The 16,783-nt window shown below is 38.7% G+C and overlaps 1 protein-coding gene and 1 non-coding gene across 16 annotated transcripts in view; both read right to left on the reverse strand.

Annotated features, from left to right (window-relative positions):
* EFCAB5 (EF-hand calcium binding domain 5) overlaps positions 1–16,783 on the reverse strand; it is a 182,483-nt gene that overhangs the window by 29,546 nt on the left and 136,154 nt on the right. For all 15 annotated transcript variants that reach the window (XM_086686407.1, XM_086686401.1, XM_086686403.1 and 12 more), the window contains 4 exons: positions 6,340–6,629; positions 3,736–3,905; positions 3,019–3,247; positions 76–228 (listed from right to left, as the gene is read on the reverse strand). In XM_086686407.1, coding sequence (XP_086542533.1) covers positions 76–228; positions 3,019–3,247; positions 3,736–3,905; positions 6,340–6,629 — 842 coding nt within the window. The remainder of the gene's footprint in view (positions 1–75; positions 229–3,018; positions 3,248–3,735; positions 3,906–6,339; positions 6,630–16,783) is intronic.
* LOC112855734 (U6 spliceosomal RNA) lies at positions 4,817–4,923 on the reverse strand. The gene has a single exon (XR_003223044.1). It is a non-coding gene; the product is annotated as a U6 spliceosomal RNA (small nuclear RNA).

Below are 16,783 nucleotides of genomic sequence, written 5' to 3' on the forward strand. Positions count from 1 at the left end.
CACTTTTAGCATATTAGCAAGACAATACTATCTAGAAACTCTGTTAGAGGTCTAACATTGCCCCACCTTGCCTACCTGCTTTGCGCCAGGCTCAATGAAGTATGTAGTGATGTTGGTGATGTCAGATGTGATGTCACAGAGCCAGGCGATGCCAGTGATCACAACATGCAGGATGTGCTCCCTGCTGTGGACATAGTGATAGGCAGTGCTAAAGACATTGGCAACACCCTGTAGAGACAGAAAATTTTAATTGTCTTTTGAAAAAGTTGTTTTTAATGTTTATTTTTGAGAGAGAAGAGAGAAAGAGTGTGAGCAGGGAAGAAGCAGAAACAGGGAGACACAGAATCCTAAGCAGCTCCAGACTCTGAGCTGTCAGCACAGAGCCCAACATGGGACTTGAACCCACAAGCTGTGAGATCATGACCTGAGCCAAAGTCGGACACTTAACTGACTGAGTCACCCTGGCACCCCAACTGTCTTTTCTTTTTAAAATAGCAGAATAATGCACCAATTGGCTTATCTTTTTTTAATATTTATTTTTCAGAGAAAGCACAAGTGGGGGAGGGGCAGAGAGAGGGGGACAGAGGATCTGAAGCACGCTGTGTGCTGACAGCAGCGATCCCGATGTGGGGCTCAAACTCACGATCCCTGAGATCGTGACCTGAGCTGAAGTCTGATGCTCAACCACTGAGCCATTCAGGTGCCCCGGATTATCTTTTTAAATTAATGATGACCTACTTCAGACAAAGTATTCATCATTTCTCAAAAGGCAGTGTTCCAGATTCTACTATGAAAAAAAAAAAGATCTCAAGAAATCAAAGATGTAAGGAGATATCTACTACAAGATCCGCATAACTTTATTATGTTTCCTGATAATCATCCAGTGAAATTTGTGATATGTGCTATCAGAGAATAGAGTCAGAAGAACAAGATAAAGTTTGAAATGAGAAAAAATATTTAAAGCCAGGAGCTAATGACAGCCTTGGGCAGATGGGTAGGAGCTGCCCTGATATGATGCAATTTCAATTTCTGGATCTTTCTGTCCTTTTTGTCATCAGATCAGTACAGGTTGTACTCTGGTCCAAGGCCTGCAACATGCTAGATAACATAGTCTTCTTATAGGCATTGAGAGAGGCTGTTACACAGAGAAGGGGGATGAAGTCCTTAGAACGCATCTGTTGTCTTGTCAAGAGACTCTAGGAACCACAAATTCTTCAAGACTATATGAATTTTATAATTCAACCCGAGGCATCTAAGGGTAACTCAGGACACTTTACCTCTAGGTCCTGGAGAATCTATTTAAAGTTCATATTGAGGGGCACCTGGGTGGTTAAGTGTCCAACTTCAGCTCAGGTCATGATCTCACGGTTCAAGGGTTTGAGCCCCACGTCAGGCTCTGTGCTGACAGCAGAGGGTCTGCTTGGGATTCTCTCTCTCTCTCTCTCTCTCTCTCTCTCTCTCTTTCTCTCTCTCTGCCCTTTCCCCACTTGAGCATGCTTTCTCTCTCTCTCAAAATAAATAAACTTAAAAAAATAAAAAATAAAGTTCATTTTGACATGGTCTCTAATAAGATTATATATAATTCACCTACTTTTAACTCCATACTCCTCCATTTTCTTCTTGATATCTTTATATCATTCTTATATCAGATAAGAGTGAATCACATTATTAAGAAGATGTCCAGGGGCACCTAGGTGACTCAGTCAGTTAAGGGTCCAGCTCTTGATTTCGGCTCAGGTCATGATCTCACAGTTTGTGAGTTTGAGCCCCACATTGAGCTCTCTCTCCCTCAAAATAACTAAATAAACGTTTTTTTAAAATGTCCAGAAAAAAAGATTCCACCACTTTCCTCAGTTATACATCCAATAAATGGGAAGAGAAAAAAAATTTTTAAGTTTATTTATTTTGAGAGAGAGATAGAGAGAGTGGGAGAGGCAAAGAGAGAGGGAGAGAGATTCCCAAGCACAGTGCTCTGTGCTGACAGCACAGAGCCCAATGAGGGCCTCGAACTCACAAACTGTGAGATCATGACCTGAGCTGAAATCAAGAGTTTAATCTACCTGACTGAGTCACCCAGGTGCCCTGAGAAGAGAAAATTTTTAAATTGTGGTAAATAAACATTAAGAGCCAGACGCTTAGAGGGGAATACGTGGTAAAGGCATAGCAAGTTCCTGATTGTTGCTACATCCCAGTCCATCGCCTCCATAAAGGCTTTCAATCTTTCTTCATTGCAATTACTATTCATAAAATCAAATTAAAATGCTTGTAGAAATAAATGATCCAGTTATAGTCTTAAAAGTGCTTATCTTTTGGAGCACCTGGGTGGCTCAGTCGGTTAAGCATCCAACCTTAGCTCAGGTCATGATCTCCTGGTTCATAGATTCAAGCCCCATGTCAGGCTCTGTGCTGACAGCTTAGAGCCTGGAGCCTGCTTCGGATTCTGTGTCTCCCCATCTCTCTGCCCCTTCCCTGTTCATACTCTCAAAAGTAAATAAACATTGAAAAAAATTTTAAGTGCCCATCTTTTTTGTGATCTAATTTGAAAATATGAATACTCAAGAAACATTTAGGTTTCTTCCTACATTCTTCATCCTTAAAAATCATGACACTGAAATCAAGAGTCATGGGAATACATTTGTGGAAAGAGTAAAAGATTTCTAGGTTCCCCCTACTAATAAAACATAAATATCTCCCTTCTAAAGATTCATTCCTACTTTGTGGGTCTTAGTTAGTAGTCTAATGGTTGGATTTCAGTGTTACAGCATAAAATGCTGTTCCTATAATTAATGCAATAGGACACATATTAACAATCTTCCCAGAAGCTAAAGCATAGATGAGGCTGAGAGTCTTTCTATGTGTAATGGAGAACCTCTCCAAAGACTGTTAGACATACACAGTAAACAGTAACAAGTATGATGACACTATCTATTTTCATCTGGTTTTAGGTTTTACTTTTTAAAAAGTATAGAAGGAGAGGCCATCTTACCATTGCTCTTGAAGAATTCCTCCATGACTTACCTGATAGAATCTGATCTCATGAGGCACAAAGATGTTTATTTTCTGGGGATCTCTTAGGGTGTCAACAGCCATGACCCCAAAGACCCTCATATATGCATCCTGAAGAGGCAGAGCCAGGAATGAACCATTTTGATCACTCTTCTTGATGGAATTGTTCCAGAAGAAGATGTTCCCATGGTGCTGAACCTGGGGGACATGTATTGGCTTCCCTTCATCCACTACTGTAAAGCTGAGGAATAGGAATTAGAAGGTGGTAGAAAGGCACGGGAGAAGGCTTTAGATGAAACCGGGCAGGAAATTAGATCAATTCTCCATTCATAGTTATTGTCATTATATGTCAGAGAAGTGGACTCATGAAATTACTAGTTTGGAGAGTCTGACTTTAGAAAAAGATTAAAAAACAAGCTTAGCTCATACCAGAGAAAACATATATGAACAGGATGCTGGAGACATAACTTATAAAGCAGGCAGAAATAATTGAGCTGATGTTGTGAGGCAGAGTTCCAACATGGCAAATCACTGCCTAGGAGTCAGCGCTAGAATTGACCAGGTGAAATTATTTAAGAGTGGAAACCCATCACCTCCCACTCCAGAAGCATTGGTGGCCTGAGGTCTTTCTCTCTTGGGAAGCTAACTGGGATTTCTATACTAGTTTATTTCAGAAAGGGAACTATTTTTTTTAGAAGTGTAAAACCAACCTCTTCAAGAAATTCTTACCTGATTCCCTTCATGTCCCTGTAGAGTACCCTGTTCAGTACAAATGGAGCATCATCTAAAGTAGAAGCTACGTTCCTCAATAGAACATTCCCTCTATCAGGCAGTAGTCTGTTTTCTTCTAAGAGGGAAATGTGAGCACTGATCTTCTTATTTCCATGGGATTCAGCATCCTATGTCAAAATGTTTCTGATGATGTATTTGGTGATTAAGAGTTATTCTCTTAATCACGTCTCCCATCATTAGCCAGTTTGTGCATCTGACCACAATAATTACCATTCATGGGCAGTGGGGAAAAGGCTGACACCACAGCTGTCTCCTAAACCTGAGTTTTTGGTTTTGTTTTTTATTTGAGAGAGACAGAAAGAGAGAGAGAGAGAGAGAAAGAGAGAGAGAAGGAGGGAGGGAGAGAGAGAGAGAGAGAGAGAGAGAGAGAGAGAGAGAGAATCTCCGCAGTGAGTGTGGAGCCTGATGAGGGGCTAGATTCTACAACTGTGAGATCATGACCTGAGCTAAAATCAAAAGTTGGACGCCTAACCAACTGAGCCACCCAAATGCCCCCCAAATCTGAGTTTTAATGAATGGAATGGATTTACTTTATGTCAACTAGACTAAAAAAAAATCTCTCAAGTCTTCTCAAATTTAGAGGTTTAAAACTTGGATCCCTTTGAACTATAGTCATATCGTCTCAGCTTCAGTTAGAAGTATTTATCTTAGAGGGCCAGGGCAAGAATATGGCTTCATTTAACTCATATTTCTTGAGTACATTTTCACCATATACTCTGAAGTGAATGTAGGAAAAAATGCTCTCAGGGAATTCTTAACATAGTTTGGCTATGATATTTGATTTATGCCAGGAAAAAATTTCTTGGGGTCTCAGATTTCAGAGTTTATGCAACTACTATTTCTAACTAAAATAACAGAAAATTCTCTGTACCTAAAATATTATTATGTTATTAACAATATTGTGTTGACACATTATTGAGCATGTCCATAATTTGGGGACATTACAAATGTTTTCCTTGATTTTTGCCTTCCCTTTCTATATATTTGGGTTTGCTTTTTTTTTTCTTTTCATTTTTGGAAAAATATTGAATGCTTCACAAATTAGCATGACATCCTTGAGCAGGGGCCATGCTAATCTTCTCTGTATTGTTCCAATTTTAGTGTATGTGCTGCTGAAGCAAGCACTAGGTTTACTTTTCATGTATTTTTTTTTTCTTTTGCCTTTATTCTTCCTTTTCTACATAAAAGATCTATAGAGTAACTAGCAAATGTAGTAAGATTTCTCTTAGGGTACCACAGACCTCTGAAGCAAGTTGGAGTAATACTTGTTTTTCTAGATTGGTCTTCTGCTCCTGGTCACACCATTTCAAAGTACATTGGAAAATTCAGCCATTCAGTTGATGAATCCATTAACTAAGTGTTGCTATTTAATTGAGCTGAATGGCTCCAAGTTCCCTGAACTAGTGGAATCTGTGATATCTATCTATCTATCTATCTATCTATCTATCTATCTATCTATATCTATATGTCTATATATCTATATATCTATATGTATATCTATCTATCTATCGCAGCCATGCTGGCTGTTTCTGTCCGGGAGGGGCAGCAAGCTGGGAGTGCCTGAGGGGGTGGCAAAGCTGTGGGCAGTGGTCCATCAGAGTCATGTGTTTTAAGTGACATGATTCTATAATAGTATCAGCTTGTTTCTAGGCAGTGCAATGAAATATTGTGTGATATTGGATTCTACTTCCTAATGGCCTTATGATTTAAATAGTTTCTTTTAAAAATTTTAATGTTTATTTTGAGACAGAAAGATAGTCAGCAAGTGGGGGGAGGGGCAGAGAGAGAGGAGAGAGAGAATCCTAAGCAGGCTCCATGCTGTCAGCACAGAGTCCAACATGGGGCTCGATTTGATGAACCATGAGATCATGACCTGAGTGGAAACCAAGAGTCAGACACTTAACTGACTGAGCCAACTAGGTGCCCCTTAAATTGTTCTTTTAAAATTTTTTTCATTTTAGAGGAAGAGAGAGACAGTGTGTGCAAGCAGGGGAGAGGGGCAGAGGGAGAGCGAGAAAGAGAGAGTCTTAACCAGGCTCCATACTCAGCGAGAACCCCACACAGGGTCCGATCCCATGACCTTGGGATCATGACCTAGGCCAAAATCAGGAGTTGGATGCTCAACTGACTAAGCCACCCAGACGACCCTAAATAGTTCCTTTTTAAACTGACTCCTAAAACATTTTTCAAGGGAAATGTAGCTTGAACTGCCTGTACCATCTCCTTACTGGTATTTTTCAATATTAGCCTATTGTCTTCTCTAAGCTTATTGACTCCCAGCACAAATGAAATTAGAAATCCCAAGACACAATTCTGTCTCTTATACCTTTCCTCTCTACTGCTACCTTCCCAACCTGCAATCATTCCAGTTGTGTCTTTCCTAGGCTTTGGGTCACTGTAATGTTTTGGAATGAACAAAACATCTATAGCAGTACTCAGTAATTTTTCAAGAGAATTTAGTGTGCTCCCCCTTTGCAACCATTGAACATCACATACTAGGAGGAAATTTTTCCTCTTATATTTCACTTTAGAAAAACATACCTGGGTGAGGGCCTTAAAGGTCTCGGTGTACACTGGCTCCAAAGATACCCCACTTGTCTCTGCAGCATGTTGGATTTGGTATAGCCACTTCCGCCTGGCACAATTCCTCAGGTTCTCAGTAGGGCTCCTTTCTAAAGTATTCATCAGAAACTCCACAACAGTTTCCAGAACATGATCTTCATTGCCCCTGAGTTCAGATACAACCAACTGTATGTATTTCTGAAATTGTTTTGAAGACATCCTCACTTCTTGACCAGGGTGTGGCTTTGGAAATTGGATGTGTAGTTTAGCTAAAAGACATAAACACAAAATGAAGAACTAATCAAAAGTTCATTTATCTATGGGGGAAATTTTCATTCCCCTTTTATAGCAGACTGAAGCCCCTGACAACTGCTCCCCATGGAAAACCAGGTATATCAAAGGCATCTCAAAGCCTAATGAAACATCTTACAGTGACTTCCTGTATTGAACTCACAATATCCTGTGTCATCTTCCCTGTTTCTGTTTTGTTTTTTTAACTCCACCACTCAGCCAGATGAAACTCCAGGGTCGACTCTGACTCCTCCCTACTTTTTACCTTCCATATCCAGTAGGCCACTTAATCCTATCCTGTTAGCCTTTGGCAATATATCTTGTTGCCACTCCTCTCCATTCCTAATTCCATAATCCCAAACCAGTGTTAGTCATTTTATACATAATTAGATTACCAATAGTAAGTCTCAATACATATTTATAAAATTAAATTAAAACAACTTACAACAAAAAGCAGAATCAGGCCTATAAATACAGAGAGCAAACTGATGGTTGCCAGAGGGAAGGTGGGTGGGGAGATGGACAAAAAGGGTGAAGGGGAGTGGGAGATACAGGCTTCTTGTTATAGAATGAATAAGTCACAGGAATAAAAGACATAGCATAGGGGATATAGTCAATAATATTCTAATAGCTTTGTATGGTGACAGATGGTATCTACACTTGAGGGGAGCATAGCATAACAGATAGAAAAGTTGAATCACTATGTTGTACACCTAAATCTAATGTAACATTGTGTGTTGGTTATACTTAAATAAAAAAATTAGTAAATACATACATGCATACATACATACATATATACATATCACACAACTGGAATGAACCTCAAAGGCACTAAGACAAATTTATGGCTTTTATTAATCATGGTATTTAAATAATCATAAACACACTCCCCAATTATTCTAAAGAATAAAAATATATCAACATGCAAAAACAAAAACTAAAATGAAAAATAAACACAATTTGCAGTATGCAATTCCCTGGTTCAAAGTCCTACCATATTCAGTGACAGATGACGATATACTTGAGGTAAGCATAGCACAATATATTGAGAAGTTGAATCACTATGTTGTACACCTGAACCTCATGTAACATAGTATGTTAACTATGCTGAAATTTAAAAATTAAAGATACATAAAAATTAAGAGATGGGGGAAAAGTCCTACCATATACAGATCCAGTTCATTTTCCAATAATATCTACCCATAACACCATATAGAAATTATTTGCCCTAGTATCTCCATTCTACTCATGGTCCTGACAATGCCTTACACACTTCTGCATCCACATCTCTTCTATTTTTTTAATTGTACAATTATGAATGTGCTACCAAACTTAAGCATTTGCAATAACACATCTTACTCCATGCTCCTACCCTGTTTCATCCCCTGCCCCCCCACAGCCCCACCAATAACCTGCGATTTTGCTTTTGCATTATCTTTCCCTTCCTTTTATTTTCCCAGTAGTGTTATTGTGTGTGTGTTTGTGTGTGCACTTCTAAACAACATGTAGTTTAGTTTGGCCTATTTGTAAATTTCAGGAAAAGGACATCATACTATATATATATATATATATATATATATATATATATATATATATATACACACACACACACACACACACACATACATACATACATACATATACACACATATATACGTACATAGATGTGGATGAAGCTAGAATGTATTATGCTAAGTGAAATAACTCAATCAGAGAAAGACAAATACCATATGATTGCACTTATATGTGGAATTTAAGAAACAAAGCAGATGAACATATGGGAAGAGGAGGAAAAAAGAGAAGAGAGGGAAACAAAACCACAAGAGACTCTTTTTTTAAAAAAAATACTATTTTATTTATTTGATTTTATTTTTTATTTTTTAAAATTTACATCCAAATTAGTTAGCATATAGTGCAACAATGATTTCAGGAGTAGATTCCTTAGTGCCCCTTACCCATTTAGTTCATCCCCCCCTCCCACAACCCCTCCAGCAACCCTCTGTTTGTTCTCCATATTTATGAGTCTCTTCTGTTTTGTCCCCCTCCCTGTTTTTATATTATTTTTGTGTCCCTTCCCTTAAGTTCATCTGTTTTGTCTCTTAAAGTCCTCATATGAGTGAAGTCATATGATTTTTGTCTTTCTCTGACTGACTAATTTCACTTAGCATAATACCCTCCAGTTCCATCCATGTAGTTGCAAATGGCAAGATTTCTTTTGATTCTTTTTGATTGCTGAGTAATACTCCATTGTATACATACCCCACATCTTCTTTATCCATTCATCCATCCATGGACATTTGGGTTCTTTCCATACTGTGGCTGTTGTTGATAGTGCTGCTATAAACATGGGCGTGCATGTGTCCCTTCGAAACAGCACGCCTGTATCCCATGGATAAATGCTTATCCCATGGATAAATTGCTGGGTCGTAGGGTAGTTCTATTTTTAGTTTTTTGAGGCACCTCCATACTGTTTTCCAGAGTGGCTGCACCAGCTTGCACTGCCACCAACAATGCAAAAGAGATCCTCTTTCTCCGCATCCTCGCCAACATCTGTTGTTGCCTGAGTTGTTAATGTTAGCTATTCTGACAGGTGTAAGGTGGTATCTCATTGTGGTTTTGATTTGGATTTCCCTGATGATGAGTGATGTTGAGCATGTTTTCATGTGTCGGTTGGCCATCTGGATGTCTTCTTTGGAGAAGTGTCTATTCATGTCTTTTGCCCATTTCTTCACTGGATTATTTGTGTTTTGGGTGTTGAGTTTGATAAGTTCTTTATAGATTCTGGATACTAACCCTTTATCTGATACGTCGTTTGCAAATATCTTCTCCCATTCTGTCAGTTGCCTTTTAGTTTTGCTAATTGTTTCCTTTGCTGTGCAGAAGCTCCTTATTTTGATGAGGTCCCAATAGTTCATTTTTGAAAACCACAAGAGACTCTTCATGATAGAGAACAAACTGAAAGTTGATGGAGGGAAGTGGGTGGGAGATTGGCTCAATGGGTGATGGGCATTAAGGAGGGCACTTGTTTTGATGAGCACTGAGTGTTCATATATATATGTGTGCGTGCGTGTGTGTGTGTATGTATATATATAGTTTTATGGGACTTATTTTTTTTTAATGTTTTTATTTATTTTTGAGACAGAGAGAGACAGAGCATGAGCAGGGGAGGGGCAGAGAGAGAGAGACACAGAATCTGAAACAGGCTCCAGGCTCTGAGCTGTCAGCACAGAGCCTGATGAGGGGCTCGAACTCATGAATCGCGAGATCATGACCTGAGCCAAAGACAGACGCTTAACCGACTGAGCCACCCAGGCGCCCTGGGACTTACTTTTTTATTCCACATCATGCTACCATATCCATCCATGCTGTTCCTGTAGCTGTGATTCATTCATTTTCACCACTGTATACTATGTCATTCTGTGTGTATACCACCATTGATTTATTCTCCTGTCAGTGGGCATGTAGGTTGTCTCCAGTGTTTTGCTATACATGTCTTCCGGTATGCATGTGCAAGTTTCTTTGACATTCATTATAAATTAATAAGTCATAGGGTATGTACCCTTCTTCTTTACATTTCAAAATCTCGCCTTCCTGAAGAAGGCTTCCACCACAATATCTCCTTCCTTTGGAAGACAAGCATCTATTCTATACCATATGTTTGACAATTAACAAATACTGCTTATTACTTTTGGTCCTCCTACTGATGAAGGTTTCTCATTTTTGTGGTTGGACTTTTGTTGATTTTTTTCTGAGTTTATACTATTTATTTATTTATAAATTTATTTAAATTTTAGTTAACATACAGTGCAATTTAGTTTCAGGAGTGGAATTCAGTAATTCATCACTTACATACAACACTCAGTGCTCTCATCAAAACAAGTTCCCTCCTTAATGCCCATCACCCATCGAGTCAATCTCCCACTCACTTCCCTCCATCAACTTTCAGTTTGTTCTCTATCATTAAGAGTCTTTTGTGGTTTTGTTTCCCCTCTCTTCTTTTTTTTTCCTCCTCTTTCCATATGTTCATCTGCTTTGTTTCTTAAATTCCACAAATGAGTGCAATCATACGGTATTTGTCTTTCTCTGATTGAGTTATTTCATTTAGCATAATACATTCTAGCTTCATCCACATCTTTGCAAATGGCAAGATGTCATTCCTTCTGATGACTAATATTACATTGTATAGATATACACCACATCTTCTTTTTCCATTCATCAGTCAGTGGATATTGGGCACTCTCCATAGTTTGGCTATTGTTGATAATGCTGCTATAAACATTGGTGTGTATGCACCCTTTCAAATCTGTATTTTTGTATCCTTTGGGTAAATACCTAATAATGTAATTTTGATAGGGATTGCATTATAAGTGTAGATTGCTTTGGGTAGTATAGACATTTTAATGATGTTCTTCCAATCCATGAGCATGGAATTCTTTTCCATTTCTTTGTGTCCCTTTCAATTTCTTTATACTTTTCAGAGTACAGATCTTTTACCTCTTTAGTTAGGTTTATTCCTAGGTAACATTGTTTTTTATGCAATTGAAAATGGAATAGATTCCTCTATTTCTTTTTCTGCTGCTTCATTATTGGCATATAGAAATGCAACAGATTTCTGCATGTTGATTTTATATCCCGCGACTTTGCTATATTCATGTATTAGTTCTAGCAATTTTTGGTGGAGTCTTTCAGGTTTTCTACACAGAGTATCATATTATCTGCAAATAGTGAATGTCTGACTTCTTCCTTGCAATTTTTATGCTCTTTATTTCTTTTTGTTGTCTCATTGCTGAGGCTAAGACTCACAGTACTATGTTAAATAGTAATGGTGAGAGTGGACATCCTTGTCTTGTTCCTGACCATAGGGGAAAGTTTTTCTCATTGAGGATTATATTAGCTGTGGGTCTTTCATACGTGGCTTTGATGATGTTAAGCCATGTTCCATCTATCCCTACTTTGTTGAGTGTTTTTATCAAGCATGGATGGTATATTTTGTCAAATGCTTTTTCTGCATCTGTTGACAGGATCATGTGGTTCTTATCCTTTCTTTTATTAGTGTGGTGTATCATGTTGATTGATTTGCAAATATTGAACCAGCCCTGCATCACAGAAATAAATCCCAGTTGATCATGGTGAATAAGTCTTTTAATGTATTGTTGGATCCAGTTTGCTAGTATCTTGTTGAGAATTTTTGCATTCGTGTTCATCAGGAAAATTGGCCTGTAATTCTCCTTTTTAGTGGGTCTTTGTCTAGTTTTGGAATCAGGGTAATATTGGCCTCAGAGAATGAATTTGGAAAGTTTTTCTCCCATTTCTATTTTTTGGAACAGTTTGAGAAGAATAGGTATTAACTCTTCTTTAAATGTCTGATAGGATTCCCCTGGGAAGGTATCTAGCCCAGGACTTGTTTGTTGGGACATTTTTGATTACTGGTTCAATTTCTTTGCTGGTTATGGGTCTGTTCAAATTTTGTATTTCTCTCTGTTTCAGTTCTGGTAGTTTGTGAATTTCTAGGAATTTATCCATTTCTTCCCTATTGTCCAGTTCGTTGGCATATAGCTTTTCATAGTGTTCTTTTATTCTCTTATAATTGTATTTCTGTGGTGTTGGTTGTGATCTCTCCTCTTTCGTTTGTGATTTTATCTATTTGGGTCCTTTCTCTTTTCCTTTTGATAGGTCTGGCTAGGGGGTTATCAACTTTGTTTATTCTTTCAAAGAACCAGCTCTTAGTTTTGTTGATCTGTTCTACTTTCTTGTTTGTCTGTTTCTACATCATTTATTTCTGCTCTAATCTTTATTATTTCTCTTCTGCTGGCTTTAGACTTTATTTGCTCCTTTTCTAGCAATTAGGTGCAAGGTTATATTGTTGATTTGGAACCTTTCTTGCATCTTGAGATAGGCCTGAATTGTAATATACTTTCTTCTTAGGACTGCCTTTGCTGCATCCCAAAGGGTTTGGACTGTCATGTTTTCATTTTCATTGGCATCCATGTATTTCTTTATTTCTTCTTTAATTTCCTGGTTAACGCATTCATTCTTTAGTAGGATGTTCTTTAATCTCCATGTATTTGAGGGCTTTTCAAATTTTTTCTTGTGGTTGATTTCAAGTTTCATAGTGTTGTGATCTGAAAATATGCACGGTATGATCTCAGTCTTTTTGTACTTGTTGAGGACTGGTTTGTGACCCAGTATGTGATTTATTCTGGAGAATGTCCCATGTGCACTAGAGAAGAATGTGTATTCTGCTGCTTTTGGATAAAATGTTCTGAATATATCTGTTAAGTCCGTCTGGTTCAGAATGTCATTCACAGCCATCGTTTCCTTGTTGATTTTCTGCTCAGATGATCTGCCCATTTCTGTAAGTGGAGTGTTAAAGTCTCTTAGTATTATTATCAATGAGTTTCTTTATGTTTTTAATTAATTAATTTATATATTTGGGTGTATCAAGTTGGAGGCAGAAATATTTACAATTGTTAGTACTTTGTCTTTAAATTTTTTTAAATGTTTATTTATTTATTTTGAGAGAAAGAGAGAGAGAAAGTGTGTGTGTGTGTGTGTGTGTGTGAGAGAGAGAGAGAGAGAGAGAGAGAGAGAGAGAGAGAGAGATTGGGGAGGGGTAGAGAGAGAAGGAGACCAATAATCCCAAACAGGTTCCACACTGTCAGCATAGAGCCTGATGCAGGGCTTGAACTCACAAAGTGTGAGATCATGACCTGAGCCATAATGAAGACTTGGACACTTAACCGACTGAGTCACCTAGACACCCCTATAATTGTTAGTACTTCTTGATCAATATACCCCGTAATTATGATATAATGTCCTTATTCGTCTGTTATTGTCTTTGTTTTAAAATCCAGTTTTTCTGATATAAGTATGGCTACTCTGGCTTTCTTTTGATGTTCATTAGCATGATAGATGGTTCTCCATCTCCTCACTTTCAATCTGAAGGTGTCTTTAGGTCTAAAATGAGGCTCTTGTAGGAAACATATAGATGAGTCTTGTTTTTATCAATGCTGATACCCTCTGTCTTTTGATTGGAGCATTTAGTCCATTTACATTCATAGTGATTTTTGAAAGACATGAATTTAGTGCCATTATTTTACCTGTAGAGTTGTGGAGTCCTCCTTAAAATTTCTTGCAGGGCTGGTTTAGTGGTCATGAACTCCTTTAGTTTTTGTTTGTCTGGGAAACTCTTTTTATTTCTCCTAATCTGAATGTCAGCCTTGCCAGATAAAGAATTCCTGGTTGCATATTTTTCCCATTCAGCACGTTGAATATTTCCTCCCACTCCCTTCTGGCATGCCAAGTTTCAGTGGACAGGTCTGCCTCTAACCTTATGTGTCTACCCTTGTAGGTTAAGGAACTTTTGTCCCTAGCTGCTTTCAGAATTCTCTCTTTATCTTTGTATTTTCAAATTTCACTATAATATGCCATGGTATTGATCTATTTTTGTTGATTTTGAGTGGCATTCTCTGTGCTTCTTGGACTTGAATGCCTATCTCCTTCCCCAAATTAGGGAAGTTCTCAGCTAAAATTTGTTCAAATAAACCTTCTGCCTCTTTTTCCCACTTTTCTTCTTCTGGGACTCCTATGATATGGATATTGTTTTTGCTTTCTAGAATCACTGAGTTCCCTAAGTTTCCCTTAGTAATCTATTAGTTTTCTTTCCCTCTTCTTTTCAACTTAATTATTTTCCATAAATTTATCTTCTATATCACTTATTCTCTCCTCTGCTTCTTCAATCCTCATTGTGAATATATACAGTTGGTTTTGCAACCCCGTTATAGCATTTTTAATTTCAGCCTGAGTAGTTTTCAGATCTTTGAGCTCTGCAGGAAGGGTTTCTCTGGTGTCTTCTATGCTTTTTTCAAGCCCAGCTAGTAGTCTTATGACTATTGCTCTAAATTCTTTTTCAGATATATTGCTTATATCTATTTTGAGCAAGTCCCTGGCTGTGATTTCTTCTTGACTTTTCTTTTGAGGAGAATTCCTCCCACTTGTCATTTTGGCTAAGTTTCTGTCTTTTGCATGTTTTGAAAGCTTGCTATGTTTCCTTCACCTGAGAATAATACTGTATTAAAAAGGGGTCATACACTGTCAAGAGCCTGGCACTTTAGGAAGTTTTTTTGATGTATGCTGTTTACACTCTGCTGTTGCATTTTGGCTGCTCTTTCCCACTTGTCAGTCCTCTACAGAGCTCCTCCTTGCTTACAGTTGGGAGTGTTTGGATATTCAACTAGGCATGCTTTGATTTGTCTGTTAAAATGAGCCTCGCACCTGCCACACTATCTCCTTCCAAACAGGGAGATCCTTCTGCCAGTCCACAGATCGATTTCCTGGGTGCTCCAAATGACCTGACCTCAATACAGCTGTGTTTGAAGAATGAAGAAGGCCCAAGGTCCCCCTACTTCTCCGTCATCTTAACTTCTCCCCTGTAGTGTGAACTTTTGTTAATTTTTGCTCTATCACATCCATTCGTCTTTCTATTACTAGTATCCCAAATTTTGTTTTGGGGAAACTACTCCATTCTCATCTCACTTCGTTTGTTTGAGTAGGATTCCAATCATGGTTCTAGAGATGTAGCATGCATCTCAGGCCTAAACCAGTCAGGACATTCTATTCCTTCAGGCAGAGTGGTTGGTTTAGTCCAGACTAATGCCAAACTCTTTGCTAGCAAGAGGATATTTTCCTTTTTATTCCCACTGGACTGGAGGATGTGAGATTGTACCTGGACTCGACAAGGGGGAAGGCTGTATGAAGATGAGTCAAAACATAGAAAAGAGCAAGATCAGACTGAAAAAGTAAAAGAAAGAAGCAGACACTTGTCCTCATGTCATTATTTGAATTCCCAAATCTGTGTTCTGAACTAGCCCTGGACTTTTCTATCATATGAACCAATAAAGTTTTTTTTTTTTTTTTTTTTTGTTTAACCACTCTAGGCTGGGCTTCCTATTACTTGAACTCAAAGGGTCCTAACTGATATAGTCTTGAATTAAATTAACTTGTGGGTTCTTCCTCTTCCATTTCTTCTTCCTCTTCCTCCTCCTCCTCCTCTTCCTCCTCCTCCTCCTTCTCCTCCTCTTTTTATTCTTTTCCCTTATTGAACAATTAGGTCCTAAAGCCATTGGTGAGGTAAGGCATGGTAAGCATTTGCTCCTGGTCAAAGTAAGCCCAGTGGCCCAGAATAGGGTAGCAGAAATCCGGTGGGGTAAGGAGGGCATTGTTCAGGAAGTGATAGGCATGGGTTGTCAGAGCCTGAGCAGGTGAGGATGTTACCCAGGTGCAAGGGCAATCTCAGCCTATGTGAGTGAAGAGGGTGGCCCTGCAGAGGTGGTTTGGCTTGGGGTGTGAGAACCCAAGCAAGATGAAGAGGATACCCACATGGGGTAGATGCCCAACATGGGGTATTAGGCCTGAGAAGAGTGAGAAGGGCATCCAAATGGAAGGACAGTTTGATTTTGGAAGTCAGAACATAAACAGAGTGAGGAGGGTGTCTGTGTATAGGGACAGCCCAGCATGGGGAATCAGGACCCAAGCAAAATGAGGTCTTCCAGGTAGGACTTAGCTCAGCATGAGGAATCAGAAGTTTGATTAAGGAGAGCATCTACATGAAAAGGTCCCTTGTCACAGAATGCCAGAACTTAAGGGGATGTATGAGAGGCATCCACGTGAGGTGTGTGTGGGGGGAATCTGTTGTGGGATGTTAGAGCCTGAGCAGAGTAAGGAGGGCAACTGGGGGAAGGGAGATTAATACAGGGTGTTGAGACTTAAGTGTAGTGAGAAGGAAAGAACATCAGTGTGGGGGAGAGGACAGTGTGATGGGAGATTAGTTCCATACAAGAGGACTGATTAGATAAATAAACAAATTTAGGATAATACAAGCAAGAGAGAAGAAGAGAACTACAAAAAGGGAGAAAACTAGAATGAACTCTGTTACTATTTTGGACTTGGAGGTATGAGTGTGAACTTACAGTTATTTTTTTCTTTACAGATTTTACTTTTAAGTAATCTCTACACCCAATATGGGCCCCAAACCCACAGCCCTGAGATCAAGAGCCACATGCTCCACCAACTGAGCCAGGCAGGTGCCTTGAACTTACAGCTTTTAATATTAATAGATATTTACAGAGATATG

The sequence above is a fragment of the Puma concolor genome, chromosome E1, assembly GCF_028749965.1.
Source record: "Puma concolor isolate L17-30 chromosome E1, mPumCon1.1.hap2, whole genome shotgun sequence".
NCBI lineage: Eukaryota > Metazoa > Chordata > Mammalia > Carnivora > Felidae > Puma > Puma concolor.